Source organism: Talpa occidentalis, unplaced genomic scaffold (assembly GCF_014898055.3).
Source record: "Talpa occidentalis isolate TD23 unplaced genomic scaffold, MPIMG_talOcc4v2.1 talOcc4.15, whole genome shotgun sequence".
NCBI lineage: Eukaryota > Metazoa > Chordata > Mammalia > Eulipotyphla > Talpidae > Talpa > Talpa occidentalis.
In genome coordinates this window covers 57182472-57210320 of record NW_023601543.1, presented here as the reverse complement: position 1 = coordinate 57210320, position 27849 = coordinate 57182472, and the positions used below count along the sequence as shown (strand labels likewise).

Sequence of the window (27849 nt, the reverse complement as noted above, 5' to 3'; positions counted from 1 at the left end):
TGTGCCCCTGTGCCCCATGGACTGCCTACTCCCGAACCAAAGAGATGCCGCCTTCATAGAGTCAATGCTGTTGTCTACATGATTTTTGATAGGTTGATTTTATAAGATAAAAGTATATTTTAATAAAGAAAAAATTCAACATTGAAGGCTCAAACATTCTTGGGGTACTAGGAAGGGGGGTTTCCCACTTCTTCCTCCCACCTCCCTGGCATCAGTGTGAAGGTGGGGTAACAAGTTTTTCTGGTCTTGGAAAGGAGGGGGACAGGGAGACTTTCCTCTGACTGAATGTCTCTCCTCAGGGGCTGCCTGGCTGCCAGCTGGTTTGTCTATGTGCCTCTTGCCTACCTTCGGCACCCTTGCCCGAGTGAGTCCCCTGTGGAATGCAGGGATGGTGCTGTGCGGGGGGCAACAGGGCACGTCAGCTGGCGAAGAGACAGGTGATGGTGGTGGTGGCAGCGATGAGAGGGAGCTTGGGGGTGGGCCAGCCAGAGGGATGTGGGAAGGCGGGGAGAAGGAGGAAGGCAAGAAGGAAGAAAGCCAAAGAAAGGGGGGGCGGCCCCAGAGGGCAGGAGTGGTAGGGGTTGGGAGATGGTCTCCAGTCTCTGGGTCTCCATCAACTCTTGTCTGGGGGTGGGTCTCTGTGCACTTTGTTTTTCTTCATACTGTCTAGGTATTCCTGTTGGGACACTGCCAGCACCGAAGCTAGGATCTCATCATCATCCCAGTCGTTCAGACCTGCTGGGCAGGAAGAAGGGAAAAGGAGTGAAGAAACACTCTCCAGGAGCCTTCTCCTCCCGTTCACTGGCCCCGAGATGATAGGCCCATCCCAGTCCTCTCTGGGCTCTTGCCAAACCGCCTTCAGGACTACAAGACCTCACTCAGACCCCCTCTGGGGCGGATCTCTTGGGTCTGAAAAACTCCTCTTTCTTGAAGAGGTGGCCAGAAGCTCCAGAAGCCCCCTCTCAGACTGCTGCTTTCATCTCTCCCCAGTTCCCAGCCATGCCTCCCAGGCCCCTGGACAGAGGCAGCTTACCAAAGGCGGATGGGGACATCTGCTGAATGAGGGCCCGGCACTCCAGAGCAGGGTAGAGGGACACGAGCGGAGAAGTAGCCCGGTCGGCCCCTGCCGAGAACTGGCTGCTCGTACCTGAGGCAGATAGAGAGTCAGAGGCAGACAGTCAGAGGCAGGGTCCAGGACCTAGGTAGTACCTCCTAACCCTGGCTTGCTCCCCATCAGCAAATCACTGACCTGGTGCACAGGGTGAAGGAGGTTTGGCAAGAGCTAAAACAGTGCTTGGGGAAGGAGGCTTGATGCCCAGCTCAGCATGCAGCTCAGGATGCTCTGGTGAAGAGGCTGAACTCCGCTGCCGTGGGGACCGGCTGGTCCACTCCTCCAGGCCACTGGAGGCGGCTGCTGTGGCAGAACTGCACGTAGCGCTAGCTTTCCGGGGCTGTGGTGGGAAAGGAGATAAGGACAAACACCAGCTACGATCCTCCTTTGTCCCATCTCCAAGCTCGCTCCCTCCTGGAAATCCTGACTATTGTACACCTTCTACACAGGCTCCCATCATTTCCAGTCACACAACAGATCACAGGACACAGGTAAGCTCCTTTAGACACCTCACACCCTGTCAAATCAATCTGACTAGAAGCCTGTTACCTCTACCTTCAAAACAGATCCAGAATCAGTCCCCTCCTCTCTCCTCTCCTGCCACCACTGACATCAGGACTACTGCAGTGGCCTCCTTCTTGCTGGTCCTCTGCTTTCATCCTTGTCCCCTAGACGCTGTTCTGCCCTCAGTCAGGGGCCTCCTGTTAAAATCCTAAGTCAGATCCCATTCTTCCTCTGCTTACCACCCTACCATGGCTTTTTCTCACGCAGAGTAAAAGCCAAAGACCTCCCCAAGGTCCACAAGCCCCTCCTCAGTCTGGCCCCACCGCCTCTTTGACTTCATCTTCTACTACATTGTTAGTCACGTTGGCCTGGGTGCTACTGCATCACACCACATGTGCATTGCCTCAGGGCCTTTGCTCTGGCTGGCGCTCTGCCTCGCCTGGCACATGCACTTAACTCCCACACCTTACGCAAGCTTTTGCTCAAATCTGAGCTGCTCTGAGGCCTACCTGAATACACCCCACCACTTAGATCTATTCATTCCCTTTACCCTGTTTCACATTTTTCATCCATACCGCCTCTTAACAAATTTATTCATCATGTTTCTTGATCATTTTGTTCGACTCTGCAAAAAAATCACAAGGACAGGGATCTGGACCTGGCTGGCTCACCAGTGTACCTTCAAACACTGAGAACAGTGCATGGCATAGACCTGCAGTAAATATTTGTGAATGAATTAGCTCTTGCCACCATCTACAATCACACTAAACTCCTTTTGATTCCTCAAATGCCTTTCTGCCCCGCTCCCTCCTTGCCCTCAAAACTCAGCCTTCTTCTATGAAGACTGACCAGAGCCCCCATCTCTGCTCATCCACAGCCAGGCTCAAGGGCCCCACTGATGTGACTGTCAAAATGAGAGGGCCTGACCTGATTTTACATCCTTAGCACAGAGCCTGGCACACATGGGCATTAACAAAAGCCTGTCTTTCTGAAACTCTCCATTAACCCAACATGTCACCACCCGTGGCTGCCCTCCCCACCCCCACTCCTTAAGAAGCTTGTTCTGCACAGGTGTTGAGCTTTCTAAGGCACAAGGTCAAGGCTAAGTCCAAGGTGAGGTATAAAAAGGGCTAGGTGGGGGTCTCCCTGGTGGCAAAGGGGTTACAGTCTCAGCACTATGAAGCTATCACCAGCCACTGCAGCACTAGTTCGATCTCTGGCCAGGGAGCTGACCCACATGGCGCATTAGGCCTTGCCTGTCTCACCCACTGCTCCCCTCAGCAGTGTATTTCAGTAGATCTGCCTGTTCTGCTCCCCACTGTCTCTGATGAATCCTCTCACCCCCTGCACCTCTGGCCTACACCCCAGTTCTTGTACGCATAAATAAATAAAAATAAACCTTTAAAAATAATAAATGAATAAATAGGGCTGGGAGCCATCTTCTCTTCCAAATGTCAAAATCACTGAATTTTTTTCTACCTGTTTGGGGGATGAGCACGACAAGTAGTGGTTCTTGGCTACATCAGTTAACAGCCCAAGACCCACCTGGCTGGGACCGCGGACCTGGCGGGCCTGTTTCTCCTGATCCCTCAGCCACTGCAGGTAGGATTCCCGAGCCACCTGCTCCTCAATGGCCTCATTCGTGGCCTCCCAGTCTGTGGCCCTCTTCTTGTCTTCCAGCATCTGCTGTTCAATCCATGACTCTTCTGATGTTTTTATGGCATTCTTCATCAGGGACTGCTCTGCAAACTACAACGGGCAGGGACAGGAGTGAACAGGAATGTGGGGGTGACACTTGGAACTCTGGCCAAAAGTCCTAACTGCCTTAGGGAGTGGGTCTACAGGCCCAGAAGAGACATGAAAGCAGGTACTCTTACTAAGCACCCTCCAAGGCAGGCTACCTACTCACCAGGGACTGGGGCAAGGTAGGCTTGGGTTGTTCGACTTACGGTACCAAACTCCTGCATTCAGAAGCCCCATTGCTCTCAACCCCAAGACACTTCAACTTAGATACTAAGTCTGGGGCAGTCAGGTGTCCTCCAGTCTCAGCCAGAATTTTAAAAAGCCTCACCAGTGATGACTCAGTTTCATAATGCTGAGAGGCCTTCCCCACATATACACCCAGGTGGGACAAAGAGAAAAGATCACCTGAGAAATTAGTTATGTGTGCAGAGAGGAAAGTGAGTACTCAGGCATTTAAGGGAACAACATGGAGCACTATCAGTTTAGTTTGGGGTGCTGTAAGTTGTGGGACACTACGTAAGAGTGCTATTTGTCATGTTCCGGAAACAACAGTATTTAAAAAAAAAGCAGAGCCTATCCTAGGAAATACGTGTCAGTATTTGAATTCAGTGAAATGAACATTATTTTGGGGCCTCTTTGGTGGCATAAGGGGTTAAGCACAGTGCTGTGAAGCTATCCGCAGCCTCTGCAACACGAGTTCAATCCCTGGCCTGCCAGGGAGCTACCCAACATGGCGCAGCAGACCTCTCCTGTCTCACCCGCTGCTCCCCTCAGCAGTGTATTTCAGTTGGTCTGCCTGTTCTGTGCCCCACTCTGTCTCTGGTGAATCCTCTCACCCCCCCAGACTTCTGACCTATACCCCAGTACTTTTATACATAAATAAATCTTTTAAAAATAGAAATGAATGTTATTTATTTATTTATTTATTTACTTATTTAATTGCGGGACCCTCGCCAGGGGCCGGGGAATGAACCGGCACTGCAGGGCTGCAGGCAGCCTCGCAGCCCAGCGCTCAACCGCTGCGCCACCAGGGGAGGCCCAGAAATGAATGTTATTTTAATGCACATATACATACTATATATAAATGTGTACATCGCTAAGTAATTATGTAAAATGTAATTTTAACCCATGGATAATAGTCTAAAAGGTATATAAAACTCTATGTTAGAACAAAAACAATTAAAAAACGGGCCTTAAACAGGGGCCTCCCTGGTAGCGCAAGGGGTTAAGATGCAACCTGTGAAGTTATCCGCAGCCACTGCAGCATGAGTTCGATCCCCAGCCAGGGAGCTACCCACATGGCGCAGCAGACCTCTCCTGTCTCGCCTGCTGTTCCCCTCAGCAGTTATTTCAGTCAATCTGCCTGTTCTTTTCCCCACTCTGTCTCTGGTGAATCCTCTCACCCCACCTCCCCACATCTCTGGCCTACACACCAGTTCTTCTAGGCACAAAAAAATCAATCTTTTTAGAAAAAAGAATTTTAAAACAGAGAAAATCTGACAAACACTACTTCTGCCAGGTGATGAAAGTCAACATCAGTAGTCATAAATCCTGTTTGTAGTGTACACTGTTAGTACAATGTGATGAGAACTCTACTTTACCACTGTGACCTTCTTTCCTTAAAACCCCTAACCCCAGTCCAATCATGAGAAAAATTCCAAAAGAGAAACATCCTACCATATACCTGACCAGAACTTCTCAAAACTGTCAAGGTCATCAAAAACATGAAAGTGTGAGAAACCAGACAAGGGAGCCTAAAGAAACATAACTTTAGTTAATGATAATATAGCAATACTGATTCACATGTTGTAACAAATGTGTCACAGTCATCTGAGATGTTAACAGTCAAACTGCAGTGAGAAGGACACATGAAAACTTTGTACTGTGTCTCAATTTTTCTGTCAATCTAAAACTGTTTAAAAAATGAAGTCTATAAATAAAAATAACAAGACATTCATTTTTTAAAAAAAAGTAAAAAGAAAAGAAACAAGTGATCAAACTACAAGAAATCATGGATGACTCTTAAATGTATAGGGTTACCTGAAAGAACCTACTCTGAGAAAACTATACTGTATGATTCCAATTATAAGACATTCTAGAAAAGGTAAAACTAAAGAGCCTGTAAATAGATCAAAAACAAAAACAAGGAAAATCAGAGAAACTGTCACAGTCAAAAAGAGTCAAAGAAAAGATGATAACTAAATGTAGTATGGTATCCTGGATGGACACCTGGAACAGAGATCATCAGGGAAAAACTGAGGTAATTTGAATAAAGCATGATCTTAGTTAATATATTGATATGATTCATTAAGTGTGACAAATGTACTATGCCAACACATTAATCATAGCGGGGTATATGAAAATTCTCTAATTGCAGTAATTCTGTAAATCTAAAAATATGCTAAAATTGAAAGTGTATTTAAAAAATGAAGTGCACACCCCCGCCCCCGCCATTGGAGGGTGTGTTGGGGTGTGCATTTCCTAAAATGAGGCAAGAGCACTTTCTGTTTGTAGGAAGTGAAACCTGAATAAAAGATACCAAAATCTCCAGCAGACGACTATGAGAGAGAGAATGAGAATCTATCAAAGTGTGCTGGGAAAATGTACTGCCACCTTCTGAGCAGCTATTAGGCACTAGGCCCAGTGTTAGGCACTTTCTGTATCGGCCAAGCTGACAGCCCAGATTACTTGTACATTTTGCCCCAGATCCCACAGCCAGTGTGGTGGAGCCAGGCCTGCACTCCCAGTCTCTGTGACCACAGCTGTCTGTAACTGTTGAGTTTGGGAGGAAGAGTCATGTAGGTGCCAAGATACCCAGATGAAACTCTGGCTCACAGCTGCCAAATGTACTCCATATCCCAAACTGCCAACTCTCAACAGGCACATAAGATGAGTGAGCCAGCTCAGAAAGGCAAAATGAGACCACAGAATGAGCCCTGAGAGATCACCTTAGGTAACTCCCTGATTTTATATAGGTGAGACCTTAGGGGAGATTCAGGGGGTACTGGACATCTTTGTGGGCTAGTGGCAGAACTGAGACCCCAACAGAAGTTTCTAGCCTCTATATCCAGCAGTCACCCTGGACATGGGGACACACTTACCCCTGGTTTGAAAGACGGCAAGCCCAGCCCTACACCAATGGTGGCCTTGTTGGGATTCACCACTGAATTGTAGTGGATATTCCGATGGTAGCTGACACGGATGGGTTCATCCTCATTTTGATGGATCCCATGGAATGTGTTGATGGGTTCTGCAGAGAGAGAGAAGGAGGGACCATCCACAGTGGGCTGGGTAGGGCAAACTCAGACCACACATCATCAGTTGCTCACCTACCCACCACAGAAGTACCTGTGCTGTACTGGTACACCTCCACGGGCCGGTTGTACATCTCTGCCATGGCCTGCATCTCAATGTGGTTGCCATGGCAGTTGTTTTTCCGCTTCCGGTTGATGTAGGTGGTAAAGTCCTCTGTGACATAGTTGGAGAAGTAGTCGGCATTCTTCATCTGTAGAACAGATGGAAGGGTCAAGGTCTATATGGAGAGGAGATCCTCTAGGCCTGCCCCAACCCCAAGGTCTCTGAAAGGTCTCACCAAATAGTCCATGCAGTGCTTTCGCACAACCTCATGCATGTCCTGGTCTCCATACACCTGGTCAGCTGTAGGGACAGAAAAAAGGAGAGAAAAGTAAAAGCTGCCACAAGAGGAGAGTTCTGAGTCACGAAACATCCTCGGGGCTAGGGGCTAAGGGTCAAGGAAACTCCCTTTCCTACTCCAAGATGGGGCAAGTTCTTCACCCTGTGAGCTAGAGTGGAGGCATGGAAAGAGACAAGCAAGGTTACTCTTTTAGAAGAGGACAGGACAGGTGAGAGGGACACAAGCACAGGTCTTGCAGGCAGATGACTCTGTCTTTGTCTAGGGCCTGTCTCACCACGCATACAAATCACCAAATATCTGACTAAGTGGCCTCTAACACCATTGATTCCATACACAACCCTTACCCTTCACATGAAGACACTGAGGCTCATGGGAGAATCTGTGCCTCAATCAAGGTCACATAGAAAGTTAATTTATGACAAAGTCAACTCTAGAATTCAGTTTTCTTGATGCCCAGGAGTTAGCATGCCTTTGTAGGTTAGAAAGAAAAAAAAATAAATGGGCACTAAGCCCAGTTCTGCTAGTGAGCGAAATGACCACAGGCAAAAGAAAAAGCAAACAAACAAAAATAAATAAAACTTTTTTAAATGAAAACAAAATGACCAGAGACAATTCATTCAAGTGTTCTGAGCCTCATATACCTCACATGTAAAATGGAACACGCTGGATAACTCTCTTGTGGGATGAATACGATAATGAGTATAAAGTAACCAGTGCTGGGCTTGGAAAATAGTCACTCAGTAAATCAGAGACCCTTCCCTATAATAAGGCCTGAATGTGGGGCACCGCAATGGTGACAGGAGTGAGTGAAGTCCTGCCTGCAAGAAGCACCCAGTCCAGTAAAAGAGGAACGACACATATGCACCTAACTTAAGCTTAACTCAGGGCAGCCTGCAGCCCAAACAGCGCAGGTATCACGGGGTTTGGTCAAAATAAGAACCAGGATCCCTCCGCCTGGGGCTTGGGGCTCTTCACATAGGTCGTTCCCTTCTTTTCAGGCTGTTCTTTCCATGCTGCCTACTTGTCAAATAACAATGTGCTTCTTAATACGATTCCTGCCCATGCCCCCCGGGGGTATGGCTATCACCAGATTCATCAAAGGTGCACAGACTTCTCTACCTGCTTGAGTGCACTGGCTCCCAATGAGGGCAGAAAGCAGTTCACATCCAGCTCAGGACCTGATGCACTGTAGGAACTTGGAACAGTGCTAAGTGGAAGGACAGGTTTGGGGAGCCAGGGAGCCTTCTCCCTGGTAAATTAAAGTGGGCTTTCAGATGAGGCACACCTGATGTCCACTGGCTAAATAAAGAGTGAATTCCTGGGAATTACATGGTGGCACAGCGGTTGAGCGCTGGGCTGCGAAGCTGCCCGCAGCATCTGCAGTGCCGATTCAATCCCTGGCCACCGGCGAGGGTCCCACATAGCGCGACAGACCTCTCTTGCTGGCCCGCTGCTCCCCTCAGCAGTGTATTCCGTCAGTCTGCCTGTTTTGTTCCCTGCTCTGGCTCTGGTGAATCTTCTCACCCTCCCGCGCTTCTGACTGTACCAGTGCTTGTATAAATAAATAAACAAATCTTAAAAAAGAGAGAGAATTCCCCTTTGTCTCCCCAGAGGACTGTTGCTCTGATGGGGTCTCCCTGGGGCACTGGGGCAGAGGTAGGTAGGTCCTGAAGGGAACACTGCAAAGTTCTTCCATGACATTCCATGGAGAATCACCAGAAGAATGCCATCACCACCCTCCCTTCCCCCCCAGAGGGTCTTGTGCTATAAGGAGAAAGAGGCTGCTCTGAGATAGAAAACAGGGTCCATGCCCCATGTCTCAAGTCCTCTTGAAGGTGCAGGGACCTGAGGGTGAGAAGGAGTGGGGGTTGTGAAGGCGGGAAGGGGTAGCCCCTTCACCGATGTAAACAAGGATGTGGGTTCTGTGGCCACACTACCCCCCCCCCCCAGCGGCACTTCCAGCAAGTCACGTGTCCTGCACACAGGCTGGGGCCCCCTGCTGCTGCATTTCTTAGAAACCGGGACCACAGAGCCCGCTGTGGCTGCAAGAGCTGCTCGAGGAGCTATTTCTGTAGCATGAGCTTGGGGTGCCAAGGAGAAGTCTGCGCTGTGCAGCCACAGTAAACAGGAACTGAGATGGGAGTGAAGGGGTTAAACAGGGGTCGCCGAAGAGATTTCCAGGCCTGGGAGCCAGACCTGCCTAAGACCCATCTGCCTGATGCAAGAAGCTGAGGGAAGAAGGGGAGACTGTGGGACAGGAACGGAGCTGTGGGAGAACCCCTTGAGGGTCCCATGCCCCTGCCATGGATCCCTTTACCTGGCAAAAAGGTCCTATTCCCTCCTAGCTGTGTAGCACAGGACAAGGCTATGTAACGCCCCTGGGCCTCAGAGTCCTCACCCGTAAAGTAGGGACAGTAACACTTCCTCCTTTCACAGAGCGCTGTCAAGACTACAGAAGGCTTATAGAAAGCCTGAGGCACATTAAGGTGATCAGGAGGAGGAGGAGGAGGAGGAGGAGGAGGAGGAGGAGGAGGAGGAGGAGGAGGAGGATGTCGTGAGGATGATGACAACTCCTTCAGAGAGCAGGCACCCAGAAGCCAGCCGGAAAAGTCACTGGAACCTCTCATCAAGTCCTTTCTCATTACTTCCTCAGCCAGCGGAAAGCCCCAAATACAGAGTCGAACCTGTCCCTCTGCATGTAAGCAGGATTGCCATTCTGCCTTCACTGAATCCAAAGGCCTGCCTTCTGGGCCTGTAGTTCCAGCCTTGAGCAGCCCAATGAACATCAAACTCATCACACAGGCTTCCCAAAACAGGGCTCATAAGTGTAGCAGTGGACACAGTATGACCTTCTCTACTTCAAAATGTAAAGTGTCAATTTCTCTCATCAATTCTAAGATGTACTGAATGAATGTATGATACAACATGTATTTAATCACAGCTCTTACAGAGACCTACCTCACTGATTATAAGATGCAACCTCTTTGGCGATTATTAATGTGAAGAAAATGTGCATCTTTGAATGAAGGAAACAGAGCAGCCATGTCTCCCCAACACAGGAGACTGATAGGAGGTGGAGAAAACATCCAGTGCAGGGTGAAGACCACAAGAAGTCCTCAGGAAGGTGGCACTTGTCTGACTTTGCCAACCCTGTTTCTATCCTCCTCCTCCTGGAAGGTTGGCACATGAGACTAGGGGCCAGGCCGGACTTCTCTGTGGGGGCCGAGGTGGGGAAAAGGGCCCAATGGACCAGCTAAAGGTAGGGGAATTCAGAGAAGTTGTTTTGATAGAAACTGAAACTCCTCCTCGTGCTGACGCTGCACTTGTGGGTAATTTGCACCTGCTCTCCCCTCCCATAGTCCAGCTGGAAGGGGGTCCCCACTGCCTTTATCTCTGTCCCCAAGCCAAATGGGGCTCAGAAATCCTCAGGACAATACTGTAAGTCTGGACATTCCATCAACATCTTTTCACATTCTAACTCATTCCATCTTCACCCCCCCCCCCAAAAAAAGAAGAAGAAACCTCTACACAGGAGGATCTGAGAAACGTGGACAGCTGCCCTGAGGTCACACATTTGGGAGTGTAATGGTGAGGCCAGTGTCTCAAGGAGTAACTAGTGACTTCAAGCACTGCTACGCCCATCCAGCTATGATCTTAGCTACCTGACTCCCTTCACAGTCAAGCCTGATCCTGTCTGCCTCAGTTTCCCCAACACACAAGCAGGAATCAGCTGAAACCCAGGAAAGGCCTGGGGATAGAAGATTACAGATATCAGGCTCTGTATTCCTTGCTAGGGCCACAGAAGTCAACATGAACCTAACTGCCTTATATCCCACTTCTGCGCTTTCTCTGAGCATAGACATACCAACATAGAAATGTACATACACACCCAACCAGCAGGTCTTGTCAAAGATCTTCTCTGAGGCCAATTATACACAGAACAGCCCTCGAAATAACAGAGAACTAGGCCATTCAAGGAGCAGATACCCTTGCCGCCAACTAGGAGACTGAAGGCTGGACAGGATGAAGGGCTGTACAAACTAAGGCCTTAGCTCCTTCCTAGTCTTTGACCAGGGTTGATGAGAGGGGAGAGAGCTAACAGCTCTAATAACAAACTTGCCTCAACCTCCCTCCCCTGCTCCTGGGAGAAGGCCCCCAAACCTTTGTAACCCTTCCTCAAGTTCCCTAAAATGTACTCATTATTTGCCAAGCAGTTATGTGAAAAAGGAAGATAGGAGAGCCTGGACTGCCCATAGGAGTTTAAGTACAGGGCCTTATCATTCATTTTAGAGGCACCTGGGAACTATCCCTTCACCACTGCTGCCTGCTAGAAGAGCCACAGCAAGTTCTGCTGAGGACAGAAAAGGAAGCTTGGTGTCTATAGGAATTCTAAAAATAAATCACACAAATGTATATGCACACAGCAGCAGGGGGAGACAGGGACCTGGTCTGCTCCCCACTTCCCTCCAGATCCAGTGGGAACCTAGACCCCGCTGAGGAGATAAACCAGGAAAAAGGTCTCAACTCCCTGTCAAGCAGCTATAATGTGACCTGGCCTTTGGCCCCCAACTGGCATATACTCAGTGGGAAGATAGCAGAACTCAACCCCCCTGATAGCTTGGTTTCTGAGATGCCTACCCCTCTACTCAAGGATTTTCTGGCAAAAATGAGAAAACTGAAGGAGCAGGGCAGAGAGAGGCCAAAGTAAATCGGTACACTGTGGTCCACAGGAGTCACCTCCTCCTAGTCTGGTTCACCCTCAAACACTAGATAATCAAGTCCTGGCTTTCTCTTGAGGCTCAGTTTATAAAATTGTCAAAATAATCCAATAAAAATAGTCAAAAAACTACATAAGATCCATTTCTCCCAGTGCTGATGGTCCATATTCCAAGACCAAAAGGCCCAGAGGAGTGAGCCTGGCTCATATTTCTGAGTCCCACCCTTTTAACATGCACAACCCCAGTTGCTTTCCAGGGCTATGAAGATACACACACATGCAGCCTACACTCTGCCTACAGCACCAGGGCCAGAGGATTTTGCTGAGTCAAAGCCACATGGGTAGAGGGAGGGAGAGATGCAGACTCACGTTTCCAGGAGGAGGCTATCTGCACACAGCAGGGGCAGGGCGAACCACAGAACACCTCTGGGGCTCAGGCTCCCGCTTCCACTCCACCCAAGTCTCTGATGGTGCTCGCAGGTCCCCACAGAGGGTGAGAGAGAACTGGGCATAAGCAATGGATATTGGTCCACACTGGGGACACCCAGACCTCAAGAGGCAAACAGAGCATGGAAAGCCACCTGTTCTGGGATTCCCAATAGTAGAGGGCCATGGACTCCCAGATGGAGGAAGACAGGCCCACAAATGTCAAGAACACAGGCGAGGTCACTTAGTCAGTTGACACCCAAGAAGCTAAGTCTTTCCTAGGGACACAGGAAGAATGTAGTCTTTGGAAAACTCTAGGTCCCTGTGCCAGCTCTGCCAGTAGTGACCCTGAGCGTGTCATTTCCCTTTTCTGAGCTTCAATCTCACCTATCTCATGGAATAATGACCCCATTTTGCAGATGAATCTGCAGCCCCATTTGAATTTCCCGTAAACAGCAGGGGCCAAGGGAACAACAGAATGCCCTTTATGTATGCAATCACCCCCATCCAACTCCAGTTCTTGGTTATGTGCTCCTTCCACTACTCACAGCATGACAGCAAGTCAGATCCTGTAGGCCTTCTCAGCAGAGCTAGGACAACTACCATCTGTTATCTGTCCAGGCTCAGCTAGAAGCAGAAGGGTAACAGAAAGCCCGAGGGCAAAGTCCCCTTCCCAAGGAAATATCTTGTACATTCTGCCCTAGGGAAACATCCAGATGAGCCCTAGAGACCCAGGGGTCATGTATTTTCTGGGGAGAAGCCATGGAGCTTCTGAAGTTTTATGGCATAAAGACACGGGCAGCCCAGTCAGGGGAAATGTGTAGCACTAGTGATGATAGAGAAAGGTTTTCAATCGGCTGTGGTCAGCTCTTCCAGGAAGCTCAGGCCCCTGAAAGCCCCAATGGGCAGGAAGGGTCAGAGGGTGTTTGAGGAGAACACCTACATTGACACACATGCAAATACTGCTCTTGATATGGGTTACTGCATAAGCTAGGTCCTCACTGGCTCCAAGATCTGCCTTTTTAAAGATGGCCCAAGACCCAAATGCCTAGCTGTATTCTCCGACCCTAACTGCACCAGCAGCCCCACTTATATACTTTCAGTCTGGGGTCTCAGCACAGGGTCTAGCACCTAACAGGGCCCCATTTATTCTTTCTTTGATTTTCTCTGGCCCAAGATGCCCCCCAAATGTTTTTTTTTTCCAGGAAACATTCCAGGGAAACATGGACTTGAGCCACAGGGGTAGGAGGGTTGGGAATTTTCATTGCCTGACCCTCTTCTGCTTGGCAGAATGGAGAGGCAACTGCTCATGCCACCAAATTTTCTTTCACCCATTCAACAAACAATTGTAGCTGTGAAGCACCACTGAGGACAATTTTCAGATTTTACCAATGCCACTGTGCCACAAGAACCTACTATGGGGCCTCCCTGGTGGCGCAAGTTGTTAAGATGCAAACTATGAAGCTGTCCACAGCCACTGCAGCACAAGTTCAATCCCCGGCCAGGGAGCAACCCACATGGCGCAGCAGACCTCTCCTGACTCACCCGCTGCTCCCCTCAGCAGTATATTTCAGTCGCTCTGCCTGTTCTGCTCCCCACTCTGTCTCTGGTGAATCCTCTCACCCCATACACCTCTGGCCTATACCCCAGTTCTTGTATGCATAAAATAAATAAATCTTTAAAAAAAAAAAGGAGAACCACCTACTATGTGTCAGGCACTACTGAAGTAATCTCATTTAATCATTACAATACCAGGTCTTTTAGTTTAATTTTACGGAGAGGGAAACAGACAGTATAAAACAACTACTTGTCCAAGGTCACTCAGAGAGCCAGGGGCACAGCTAGAAGTGGAGTCTGAGTCAGTCCAGTCCACCAGTAGACATGAAGGATTACCCACAGACTGAGAGAAAAGCAGACCCTTAGAAGGGTTCAAGGAGCCCTTCAGAATGCTCAACATGACATAGATGGGAAAACAGAAGCAAGGATCATATAGCAGCTATAAGGGCCAGAACCAGAATACGGGGCTTCTGACCCCCCAGCTCAAAGTGCCTATCAGAGGGCACTTTTCTTTGGTAGGTATCAGAGCCCCAAAGGGAGGATCAGGTCATACTGCCAGTTTCCCCTGGACATCAGCACAGCACCTCATGACTACTTGTTGGGTCACAGATTCAGAGCCAGAGGGGCCCCAAAGATCTAGCTCAGACTGGTTAGTAGATAGTATTAAGGAATTATTATTTATAATTATTAATTTTGGTTATGTTTAAAGAGAGACAATCCTCATCTGTCAGAAAAACACAATTATGAGTGAAATGATCCAATGCTGGGGTTTTGCTTTAAAAATATTCTTGTTTCGGGTGAGTGAAAGAGTGGATGGGGTAGTGATGACACAAGGATGGCAGTTTTGAATGACTATTTTGAAGATGGATGATGACTACACGGGAGTTCACTATTCTCTTCACTTTTATGTAAGTCAAAAAATTTTTCTATTATTCCCAGGTGCTAGCAGTGTGGTGTGGCTAGGAGTATAGACCCCGAGCCCTGACTCAATCATGGACTAGGCTGCCCCTGGGCAAGCCACTACTCCCACCTCTGAGTCACTTTTCTTACCTGCCAAACAGAAGCAACAATAGTGCCTACACTTCCCTAGTTGGGGGAGAACTGAAAGGACTTCCTGCAGTCCTGACAGAGCAATCTGTCCCTAAGTAATACTAGTTTCTTTGCCACTAGCACTGCAGTTATTACTGCTATTATTACTCTGACACTACCACAAAGCCTCATGACCGAGGGTTAGAGGTAAGACACTCTTGAAGCTGGGGCCTGGAGTCCCTAAAAGACCAGCTAACTCTGCCCCAACTCCCTCAGGGGTTACGCCTAATAACTTGGACACAGCTTAGGGGCAGCCCTAGGCCCTTGAGGGCTGAGGCAGAGACTCACCTACAGCCCGGAAGAGACAGGCGCCGTCCTCCTTCATCTGCTTGATGATGAAGCCCTTCTTGTCTCTCAGGGCCTTTTCAAACCAGTGCTCCTGCTGTAGGGAAGAGGTGGGGGTCAGCAACAGGAAAAGCCTGTACCCCCGCCCCAGGGCCCTGCTCTTGAGCTTTCAAGAAGCTCAACTGATAGGCCAAGAGGAGAGTGGGCAGGGTCGAATTCTCACCCCTGCTTGACCACTCTGCACACATGACTGATTTTTTTTTAGGGAACCAGTCAAGGTTTGAGCAGAACACTTGCTCCCAGAGGCGCCCTACCTGCATTCTGACTCCTATGGACCATGCTGGGAATCCACGCTAGGCCTTCCCCCCAGGCCAAGACCTGCAAGTTCCTGGGGGGAAAACCTGATTCAAGGAGTTTCACCCTAGGTCCCTCTAGCCACTGAGAGTAGGGGAGATGTTGAGAAGGGAGTGACTAGCAAGAGTTCTGAGAGTCCCACATATAACTAGGGAATTCAAGCTATATTGAAGATATGTTTGCATAAGGCAAAATGTACTTGAGATATTATCTCATTTGTGATGGAACACATTTAACATATGTATACAAATACTCATACACACAAAGTTGGGAAGGCTATGCAACAAAATATTATACCTAAGTGTTGGGATTACAGGTGATTTTTACTTCACTTCCTTCCTTAAACAAGGTATACAACTGTTTGTCCAAATTTCAAAAACTAAAAAAGCTTTGAAAACCAAAAGTCTTTAACCCATTTGCATCATAAACTGATCTGAGCTTTACCCAACTTGGGGGTGAATATTCAAACATTTCCACACAACAGAAAGATCAGGTGTTTAATTATGTGGTACTACCATAGACCTCACAGGAGGTGTTACTAATACACAGTTCAGCCATCTCCCACTAAGCAAAGGGGATATGTTCCAAGACTCCCCAGCGGATGTCCGAAAGCACACATAGTACCAGACCCTGTATGTACTATGTTTTGTCCTAGAATTTAATTTTATAAACTAGGCACAGCAAAGTTAACAATAAATTAATAAAACAATTAAAAGCAATATACTGTAACAAAAGTTATGGGATCTCTCTCAAAATATCTTACTGTACGTAGTATTTTCAGACCAGGATTGACTGCTGGTAATCGAAACTGCAGAAAGCAAAACCTTGGTTATGGAGGGACTACTGTGGACACACCAGGTGACTTTGCTACGTTCTGAAATTTTTCTAAATTCCCAAGCACATCTGGTCCCAAAGGTCTGGATTAAGTGAGCCTGTACACACACATATTTTCCAGTTTTAAAAAAAAATAACGGAGAGAATGAATAGACAGAACAAAGATTTTTAGAGCAGTGAAACTATTTTGCATACTGTAATGGTGGTTCCATGTCAATAAGCACTTGTCCAAACCCACAGAAAGTGCAACACCAGAGTGAACTTTAATGTAAACCATGGACTCTGGGTAATAACAATGTGTCCATGCGGGCTCACCAACTGCAACAAATTTATCACCCTGGTGGGGAACATTGATAATTGAGCTATGCATGTGTGGGGGTGGAAGGTGTATGGAAATTCCCTGTACCTTTGGTTCAGTTTTTCTGTGAACCTAAAACTATTCAAAAAAATAAAGTTTATTTGAAAAGAATAATATCCATGTGTCACTTAAAACATGTTCCGTTTCAAAACAAAAACAGAAGCAGCAAACCTTTCCCTGTTCACTGGCGCCCTCTGCTGGCCACGAGACATCGGCCTAATTCAGCATCAAGGCTAGAGACACCACTCTGCCCCAGGATTTACAGGATCTGAGTTAATGCCAACCAGACAGAGGGAATCACCTCTATGCAGGTCTTTTCCCCCAGTTCAGGTGACATAAATTCCTTAAAAAGTAGAAGCACAAAATGTGGAGGCCAGAAACTATCTATGGATTCTAAACCCAGTTCAAAGAATCACTCGCTGCATGATTTCAGGTAAGCTGCCAGAAATCACCAGGCCTCAGCTTTCAGGGGATATGTGATCTACCTGACAGAGATATGAAGAGGTTCAGAGGAGCTTAAGGACCTGAAAAGGCTTTGTCAACAACGTAGCATACACTGATGACACTCACCAATACAGAAAAAGGGGCAAACCAGCACAGGCACAGATGTACAACTGAGATGCCCTCAGAAAGTCCCAGGTGAATGGCTGGGCAAGAGGGGATAAAGAAGGGGTGACAGGCGAATACCCAGCACCCCACACCCCAGGGCCCACACCCCAGGAAGGTGTGGCTACCTTTCTAGAGATGACACAGGCATCTGGAAGCCCTTAATGGGCTTCCATGAGCAGCACAAAGACTCTTGTTTGTGCACAACATTCCAGCAGTGCAGGTGCTCCTCCTGTCCCAGAGGATGTGGGCTAGCACACTGCAGCCAGTTCCCCCAAGTCCACCCTGCCCCACAGGGTCAGCCATCTTCTAGCACCATGGCACGTGCCCTAGTCAGAAGGATCCAGCAAGGAAGCTGCAACTATTACCACAGGCCTGGAATAGACGGAATAAAGAGTTCTAAAAAAGAGCACACTAGAATGTCCTGCCCCTCAAGCATGCAGGAAGAGGGGGTATCAAGAGGAAAAAGGGGATCAAGAAGGACAAGAGGGGCTCCTACTTATTCACCTAACATTACCAGGCCACTATTAAGTCAGACCCTGAGCTGGGCTATTAAGAACAGAAAAATGAACCAGACCGGGTCTCTACTGGCAAGAAATCTCATAAACTGCTAGGGGAGGGGGAGGGAAATAAGGAATGGCCACACACATTTGAGTAGGGCTGTGAGAGAGGTTAACAGGGAGTGCTGTGAAACAGAACTAGGGACTCAGTCATTAAAGGTGGCATCTGAGAGAAAGCGCCATCCAAGCAAAGGATTAAACACCAAGACCTCCAGAGATGCACATTAACTGGATAAGAAATCACTTCTGCCACAAAGCACCAGGAATGCCAGAGGTTTTCCAGCAATGAGCTTAAGTTCTGGGTAGGACTAGGCAGGTAAGCAGGGCAGGGCCAAGAAGAAAGATAAACTCCTATTAGCTGGACACCTGCCCATACCAGATGCCAGATGCAAAAGGTGACCTCATTTAATTGTCCTTACTGCAGCCCAGGTGGCAGGAAGCACTATCTTCATTTTACAAAGGCAGAAAGGAGCTGGGGTTAGGGCAAGAGTAAAGCCTAGTGGGCCTCCCTGGTGGTGCAAGGGGTTAAGATGCAACCTATGAAGCTATCCATAGCCACTGCAGCATGAGTTCGATCCCCAGCCAGGGAGTGACACACATGGAGCAGCAGACCTCTCCTGCTGCTCCCCTCAGCAGTGTATTTCAGTAGATCTGCCTGTTCTCTTCCCCACTCTATCTCTGGTGAATCCTCTCATCCCCACCCCCGACACTTCTGGCCTGTACCCCAGTTCTTGTATGCATAAATAAATAAATCTTTTTTTAAAAAAAGAGTAAAGCCTAGTATAGAGGCAACAGCGGAGACCTCAGGCATCACAGCATGGAGGCATACCTGGCAGCCCAACATGGTTTGTCCCTAAAAGTGAAAAGAGACCTGGGGCCTCCCTGGTGGCGCAGAGGTTAAAGTCTTAGCGCCATCAAGCTATTGCCAGCCACTGCAGCATGAGTTCAATCCCCAGCCAGGGAGCTACCCACATGGCCCAGCAGACCTCTCCTATCTCGCCCACTGCTCCCCCTCCACAGTGTATTTCAGTAAATCCATCTGTTCTGCTCCCCACTCTGTCTCTCGTGAATCCTCTCACTCCCCACACCTGTGGCCTACACCCCAGTTCTTACATGCATAAATAAATCTTTAATTTTTTTTTAATGAAAGAGATCTGAGCATACTCCTTGCACAAGCAGGGCTTTGGGCCCGGGGCAACAAGATTGGTATCTAGGCCTGGATCTGGAGGCCAGACCCCTAGCTACCCACTGGCTTTGGCCAGCAGTCTTAAGAGTTTGAGCTCTCTCCCTTTGGGGAGAGAAAACGGGGGATCATAATCCTGGGCTCAAGAAAGATTAGGGAGTCCCAGGAGGTCCCCCTTCCCCAAGCTGGACAGGAGTCTCCAAGAAAGGTGCCAGCTAAGGAATAGTTTAGGAAAATGGCCCAGGAAAAACAGGCTGGGAGTGAGGGCTGGCCTAGACATACATAAATTTAAGCTACATCAATGCTCTAACCTAAAAAAGTCAAGTGCAGACTCTGAATCCTGCAAGTCCACTGCTGGGCCTCCACATCCGTGTGGAGTCCCTCCACATCTCTGAGCCTCAGGTATAAGATTCTGCAACCTACTAGTTCAAAGGCACAAGAGAAGTCAAAGCATGCTGTGGGACCCAACCAACTCAGAGTCCAATCTAGATCCACCAGCTATTAGCCATGCAATGAACTGCTCTGAGCATGGTTTTCTAATCTGTGAGATGATGATGACCAGCCTCCCAATAACAGGGATACTGGGCAAACTCAAATATTACAAGACTTTGTCCTGTAGGAGAGCATTTACCAAGCTCCTCTCCCTTCCATGGAAGGGTAACTAGAACATCCCTATAATAGACTGAATAATGACCGCAAAAACATCAGGCTCTGACACCTGTAAATGTTATTTCAAAGTCTTTGTAGGTGTGATATTAAGGCTCTTGAGATGGGGAAATGATCTTGGGAGTATCCAGGTGGGACCTATACGTAATCATGAATCCTTATTAAAAAGACAGCAGAGAGGGCCTCCCCAGTGGTGCAGCAGTTGAGCGCTGGGTTGCAAAGCTGCCCGCAGCCTCTGTAGCACCGGTTTGATCCCCAGCTGTTCCCCGGCGACTGGAGGAGGGTCCCACATGGTGCGCAGACCTCTCCTGCCGCCCGCTGCTCCCCCCAGCAGTGTACTTGGGTCCTTCTGCCTGTTCTGTTCCCCGCCCTGGCTCTGGTGAATTCTCTCACCCTCCCGCGCTTCTGACTGTACCCTGTGCTTGTATAAATAAATAAATCTTAAAAAAAAAAAAAAAGACAGCAGAGAAAAACTGGATACCAAGAGAAGAGACCACACATTCAGAGAAGAGAAAGTGATGGAAAGACAGAGGCAGAGATCCAAGTGATGAGGTCACAAAGCAAGGAATGCTGGCAGCCCCTGGAAGCTGCAAAAGAATGAGATTCTCCTCTAGGACCTCTGAAGGGAGTGTAGCCCTGCCAATACCTTGATTCTGGCCCAGCGAAACTGATTTTGAACTTCTGGTCTGTAGAACTGAATGGATAAACTCCCGTTGTTCTAAACCACCCAGTTTGTGGTAATTTGTCACAGCAGCCACCGGAATCTAATACAATCCCTTTGCAGCATTCCTGGTGTGAACTGTTAAGGCAACATGGCATGGTTCCCATCCTACATGATCCACCTCTCTAGCACCAACCCCCAACCTCCAACGGCTAGAATTAAGGCAGCAGGGGCCTCCCAGCCTGGAAAGCTGATGACCCTGCCTAGGGATGAATGGGCTGCCACAGAAGGGGGAAGGGACAGGAGCGCAGTAGCAGGAGTGGCAGCTTGTGGACAGATGTCTTCCTAGAGCCCATGGCCAAGAGATGTTTAGTATTCTGGGCTTAACAGTTCTGTCCCAGCAAGCCTAGTGCCAAGACTACCCCCTCTTTCCCCCAAAACACCCAGGAACACTGGCTCAGCTCCACGGGCAAAACACAGGCAACCCATCCAATAACCAACACAGACACACTCTCTGAGGACCAACACAGCTCTCCAGGGCACAGGAATGGGAAAGGAGCAAGAGTAAGGCCACTGGCAGGGGTGGGGTGGTAATTGAAAACCAAGATTTCATTATTCCGCAACAAAAAGAAATGAAGTACTTACTGATGACTTCAACACGGGTGCGTCTCGAAAACATTATGCTAAGTTAAAGAAGTCACAAAGGACTGCATGTTGTATGATTCAATCCATATGAAATAGACAAATCAAAACAAAAAGTAGATTAGTGGTTGCCAGTGTCTAGCTGTGGACTGAGGGATGATGACGCAGGGTTCCTTTGGGGGAATGACAAAAATGGTCTAAAATCAACTGATCATGGTGATAGATGCACATCTCTGTGAATACACTAAAAGCCACTGAATTGTACACTTTAAACCGGTTAATTTTATGGTATATGAATATCTGTTAAATTAAAAATGAAAACACAACCCAAGGGTCTATAGCACTGGGCAGGGAGAGGGAAGCCTTACATTGTTTGAAACTTCATAGCACGGCCTCAAAAGCCAAAGCACCGCACTCAAAACTTTCACAATGGGTAGAGGAGCGGGGAGCAGAGAATTAAAAGAAGAGATTATAACTCACTTCAGAGCAGAGAGTCCAATCTTCCTGCTCACCGCTACTCATTTTTATAGCTGTTTTACGGATGGAGAAACCAAAACCAAGGCCCAGAAAAGGGACCTGCCCTAAGACACAGAACTCAAACCCAGACCACCAAGGCAGGGACTACTTCCAGCTATACCAATGTGCCTCCCCGCCAGAAGAATCAGCAGGTTCCTAAATCTCATACGAAGGGTCTTTGCTAACAAAGATCAGTTGTTACCAGCAGTGGACAAAGGCTCCCGGGAAGAGTCCAGAAAACCCTGGGGAAACTTCAAGAAAAGAATCAAATCAGTCAAAGTAGGCGGCCACATCAGGTATTCACATACTCAAGCACAGGCAAAAAAAGAAAAGAAGAGCATCTGAGAGTTTAAGCCACAAAGCCAAGCCGGAGCCCCCAGGGTTTGAACTCAGGCCTGGCCAGCTCCTAAGCCCCAACTCCTTTCACACACAACCCTGCCTCCACATCATCCCACAGGCGCCCTGAAAGTCAACCCTGAGCTTATTCATCATTGTACAACTTGCCACAGAAATCACTATCTGCCAACCCTGAGCCTCACACAAAACAGGTTATTTGTCCTTACCACCAAGTATGGATGGCTGGAAGGGGACAGGGGAAAAACCCAATTCTTTCTCAAAAAGACACCCCACCATTCTGTCACTTCTAGGTACAGAGGGCCTTGGAGTGAGCTCCTTAAAATCCTAAAGCTAAACAACCTTATATGACCAGTGAGGAAACTGAGGCCCAAAGAACACAGACAACTTTTCTGACCTATCCAGCAAAGCCATGGCAGAACCAGAGTGGGGACCCAAGCATCCTGTCTATAGGATGTCAGGTCCAGCTTCTCCCACCACCTTAGCATGCATGCCACCCTCTCCGAATGCTCTGTGAGGTCTTCAAGCTCAAGACACCTTCACGACATTCTTTTCACGGGATAGACACGCAACAAGATGTCCGTGCCTGGGGAAGGAATCCCCTGACATGGCCACCTCCCCAGCACTGAGACCCTGGGGTGCCAAAAATGCAGTAGAGGTATAATCATAGCATCAGGACAAACAGCAAGTTTGAGTAGTCAGAACAAGGACCAGATTCATCATCTGGGGTCCCTCTCAACAACTCCCCTCTTTTCCAAGTGACCTAATTGACCTGCAGGCTACAAATGCCTCCAGTGACACTTCAGAACCAAGATGGGGGTGGCGGGAAGAATCTCCCCTCTTCTCAGGTTGGACCAGGTGAGGTGGGGAGAAACATCATCTTCCTCCTTTTGTCCCAAGGATGGGAAACCTCTCCACTGCCTGTGAAAAGGAAGAGAACATGTGCCCCAGAGCTTTGCTTCCATGTTCTTATGGTGTATCAGGGAGAATCCTAGACCAGGAGATGCAAAGAGTGTAAGGAGGTGTTTTTCTAGTCACCAAGGCAGTACAGGACTTTCTTCCTCTCAGTCCCTGGGACCAGGGATGTAGGATGTATCACTCCCCATTTCTGTGGAGGAAGAGAAGCAGACTTCACTCCAACCAACGAGAGAAGAAAAAATCCTGTTCCCGACCCTGGAGGTCCAGATATTTATACTGCCAGGAGGGGACGGGAACAAGGACAGGGGGATTAGGGCAAGGCGCTGGACTCTATGAAGTACAGAACGGTTTGTTTATCTGAGCCAACGGGGGAGGGATATGGGTAGAGAATTTCCCGGGAGGGGGGATGTCCTGAACTTCTTCCCTGTCTATGGGAACAAAAAAAACTTGCTGAAAACAATTCAGGAAACCCTGTTCCTGAAAATGAGAAACAAGCAAAGCTGGGTCAGAGAACTCAGACTATCTCCTAGTTATAGATCTCAGTCTCCATGTCCCCAATACTCATAGAAAGCAGAGGGACCTTCCTGGCCTCAGGGGGCCTCAGATAAGGGGATTTTAAGACTGTGAAGAGTAACCAATTCCTTCTATCCAATGGAGGAGGCCTCAGGCCCCAATGGAGAGGACCTTATGTCCCTTTCCCTAGTGAGAAAGGACTGCCTGGTTGCGGGAGGAGGGAGAGCCTCCCAAGAGAGCTCTGGGAGGCTCATATTCTTTTCTTCAGAATCCCACCCTATCCATGATTCCAAAAGAACTCGACAGTTCTCAAGACTTAGTTCACAAGTGGAGTGCTCTTAAGCCCAAATCCCCAAAACAAAAAATATGTCCCTAAAATAGGCCCTATGACTGGTCATACACATGCTGTCAGAGTGAGGTCAGTATTCTCAGGGAAGGCTCAGGTCCTAAGGTGTGGGAGATGTCTCATGTACCTGAGAGGAAGTTCAAATTCTTGAGGGGAGAGGGGGAGCTTTAGGACCCATTGCCCAGGGGCCCTGTACCCATGTCACAAAGGAAGAGCCTTGGGGCTCAATTCTGGTAGGAAGAGCTCTCCCTCCCTTAGATACTTTAGGGTACCTCTTGAAGGCTAACCTATGGTCCTTGAGGGGGAAACTCAGACCTTATTTCTAAAGACACACCAGTTGCTAGATAAGAGTATTTACAGGTCTCCTTCCCCTGAGAAAAAGCTCAAGTGTCCTTAGCACAGTGGGTCTCAGGTCCTTGAAGGAAGGTCTCAGACTCCACCTCTAGGATTCCATGCTGCCCATGTCCCCTGAAGAATGGTCTCAGACTTGAGTTCCAAAGGCAAAGGTCTTATGTCCCTGACAAAAGCTTGGGCCCTTGGGAAAAGAAGTAGCTCAGACCTGTTACCAAGGTTAGAGGGCTGTTACGTCCCTAAAGTGTGTTCCGATCCTTCATAATTGGGGTATATCTCATATCCCTGTGTATGGGAGTCCCAGACCCCCAAGGAAAACACTGTGTCACCACCAGTCCCTGAGGAGAAAGGTCTCCTAAAGACCTCACCTTGCCTGGTACACTGTAAGGGGCTATCAATCTCCAGAAGAGGCTTCAAACCCATTCACTGAAAACCCCAGTCCATAAGGGGGGGGGGGTCTCAGGCTTCCAAAACTGAGTCTCATTTTCTCCATAAAAGGCTCAGGCCTGGAGGCGGAACAGAAGTTCTGTTGCTTAGGCTCCTGGAGAGGGATTCAGACTCATGCCCAAGGAGGTCTTGGCCCACTTAGAGGAAGCACAGACCCGTTACTTAGAAAGAAGACAAATCTCACCTACCCTAATAGTTTCTGGTTCCTGAGTGTTGGTTTTGTTCCCAAGGGGTAGGGAATCTTATCTCCCCCAGAGAAGTCAAACTCCTCAAGGAAAGCTCAGAAGATCGCTCTCTCTAAAGGGTGTGTGTGTGTGTGTGTGTGTGTGTGTGTTCCTTGATCCTAGGAGAGGGAATCCTAGGCCCCTGAAGACATGCTTAAGACCTTTGAGGAAATCTCAGACCCTACTGCAGAGTGGTCCTGTGCTGAGTTCCCTGTGAAAGATGCGGAGAAGTGAGGTGGTATCTTGGGGATACTCATATCTCATTTCTTAAGTCTCCACCTTATTTGGTTCCCTGGAGGGGGAGTCTTAGACTCCTATCCTGGAGAAAAAGAAATCTCAAGTCACTGAACAGAGACCAAAGTCCCTTATGGAATTGGAGACTTCTTGTTCAGAAGGCATTCCATCCCGCCTGCGTCTCCAGGGGAGTTCCCACCTATTGCACCTACATAATGAAGTCCCAGGGATCAGAATGACAACTGTGGGTCCGAGAAGAGACCCTGTATCTCCATCTTATCTGAAGATTCTAACTCCAAGTTATAGGGGGGGGGAGAAGTGGGTGTCTCGTGCCTTTACCACCAGAGAAGAGTGCCAGGGTTCGAGAAAAGACAGGCCTCTTAAGGCAATCTCAAGTGACCACCTTGGGTCCCTATCCAGTCTGGGGATCTTATCCATTACACCCACTCATCTGCCACCCCCAAGCCCGTACCTGCTCCACGGTGGCAGGGTCCATGGCCTCGATGCGTGCTGCAGCCGCTTCGTACTCGTCCTCACTGTTGTAACCTGCGCCGACCTCCTCACGCTCCGGACTGCCCCCACCAACCGCACCAACCCCGGGGGCCTGACGCCGTCGCTTGCTGTGGCCCGGCCCGGAGCAGCAACTGCCCACACCCACAGCACCGCCCACGCCCACCACCACGCCCGCCGCGCCCACGCCCGCCGCTGCAGCGCCCAACGCGTCGCCGGGACCGCCTCCGGGACCGCCAGGACCCCCGCACGGTGGAGGAGAGGCCTGCTGGGGCCGGGGGCCAGCCACAGCACCGGGCGGCACAGCCAGCGCCCAGCGGTGAAGCGCTCCCGGTGGCCCGGTAGCGGGCCCGGAGGCGGGGGCGAGGCTCGAGGACGGGCCCCCACAACCCCTGTGTCACGGTCACGGTCGCCGCCACCCACGCCCGTGCCTCCGCCGCCCACGCCCACACCCCCGCCGCGGCGCGGCGCCGGGGGCAGCGGCCCGGGCGGCGGCGGCTCGTTGGCGGAGTCGGCGTCGGGAGGCGGCGGCTTCTTTTTGGGAGAATAGTCATGGTGGCACCGCCGAGTACCCCCCAGCAAACCCGGCGCGAGGCACGCCGGGATAGAACCCGGATGAGGGGGCTACGGTGGTGCGCGAAGCACGACGGGATCGGCGAGGCCCGGATAAAGAAATTGAGAAGGCACCGGTTCGAGAACTGTCGGCTGCACGCAGGTCACGAGGCTGGAGAACCCGGATGTGAGGTCCAAGATGAAGACACCGCGGCGAGTTTGTCGTAGCCTTCTCCCCAAGTCCAGCAAGTTTAAGGCTGCGCTCGTTCCGGCCTTCTGCTTCAAAGGAAACAGAACCAAAACAAGCACCTCTTCGCCCCGCCCCTTCACAGGTTCTCGAACTACCGGGTGGGGCCCCGGGCGCTGCGCACGCGCGCCAGGGCACAGCCCCGCCTCTTGCTCGGAAGTACGTGGGCAAAATCGCCGCCGCCGCCACAACAATTGCGGGCCCCAGCCAATCGAAGCCACTCCGTGGGTTCTCGATGTCGCCCACGGGCCAATCAGAGGCGAGCGATCTCCCTCCCGTGCCCTCCGTCTCGGGTTTCAAAGTCTGCACCTGGGTTCCTTGCCTTTTTTTTCTTGTCGGCCGGGTCCTGCTCTTCTCTTCTCTCTCTGAGGCTCTGACTCGCAGGCGTGGGTGCTGCGACAGACAGCGTGGCCTGCCCCACACGCGACAGTAGAAGCGCTTCCCTCCCAGGCTCCCAACTTGGCTGCAGTCAGCAGCACTGACACGAAAATATCAACACTCACAGAGCAGAGCAATCCCCAAAAACGTCAGTTCCGGGTCCACCCACCTGCACATCTACATCCTGCGGAGAGGCGGGCGCCGCTTCACCCTGGCAACAGGCTGAATCCTGCGGAGATTGGATAGGAGACCCCGTCACTCACGTCCGACTGACTTGTACCCTGGGGACGGTGGGTGTTTGGGAAACAGATACGCCTTCTTTGGCACCACCGCACTCTCGCCCTCGCATTGACCTCCCCGCCCCTATGGCTAGTGCGCAGGCCCGGCGCAGCCTCTTTTTTTTTGGGGGGGAGGGGGTAATTTTGTTTACCTGGCTCGAGCAAAAGTTTATGAACCAACTATCACCAAACAGCATCTGCAAATGGGATTGGTAAAATCCCTGCTGTTGAGTGACTGGAGAGCCACAAGCGAATCCTGGCTCTACCCTGCCCCGGTGCCGCTCCCAGCCACCTGGATCAGCCCTGCCGGCCCCCAGTGTCTGCGCCCTGCGTGCTGGTTCCTTGGTCAAGGCTAGCTCTCCGCCCTCACAGCCCCCAGGGCTTCTGGGTCTTTAAATAGACTCCCTCTCCTACCTCCCACCTAGGATGAGTTCAGGGGCGAGTTGAGTCCAATGGACCTGGATGCCCTTTTCCCTCAGGCCGGGAGGCTCCCTCAGCTATGCTCTAATTTGACCACTTTCCGGAAACTCTTGGCCTGCCCTGCTTTGGGTTTTCTTTCCAGTGCTTATCAGCTAATTTGGTCTACCCTTGGCTTCCGTTTCTTTGGAGAAGTCAGGAGGTGGGGATCTTTACCTGCTGGGTGCCTGACTGGACTTCAGCACCTGGGACAACAACAGCTGCTGGCATTTGGGGGGCAAACAGCGGGGGCAAAGTCTATACTTAGGGGGTGGAGGGAGGGTGCAGCATTATGGGGGGAAGTGAAGACTGGGCACGGTGTTGAGTACTGGCCTGGCCTGCCCCCCTCACAGCAGCAAAACCCAAACAAGAGCCTCCGAGGACAGTGGACAAGCCTCTTGCAGGCTGTCTCAGGGGTCACTGCCAAGTCATTGAACACCCACCCATCCTCAAGGTCTACTTCTCTGTCTAATGGCAATGATAATTCGAATATAAGGATCAGAGATGAATGCTTATAAAGTGCCTGGGACTGTGCCTGACGCTTAGTAAGTGTTCAATAAAATAGTCTGCTTGG

At 49.7% G+C, this 27849-nt stretch overlaps 1 protein-coding gene across 1 annotated transcript; it reads right to left on the bottom strand.

Annotated features, from left to right (window-relative positions):
• Positions 1 to 97: 97 nt before the first annotated feature.
• Positions 98 to 27506, bottom strand: OTUD5 (OTU deubiquitinase 5). The gene is given in 12 exon segments (XM_037511673.1): positions 98 to 735; positions 1034 to 1147; positions 1250 to 1451; positions 3161 to 3364; positions 6460 to 6608; positions 6707 to 6863; positions 6951 to 7015; positions 15091 to 15184; positions 25327 to 25703; positions 25706 to 25988; positions 26711 to 26770; positions 27453 to 27506. Coding segments are annotated over 12 exon segments (1881 nt in total). The 3' UTR covers positions 98 to 613.
• Positions 27507 to 27849: the final 343 nt, after the last annotated feature.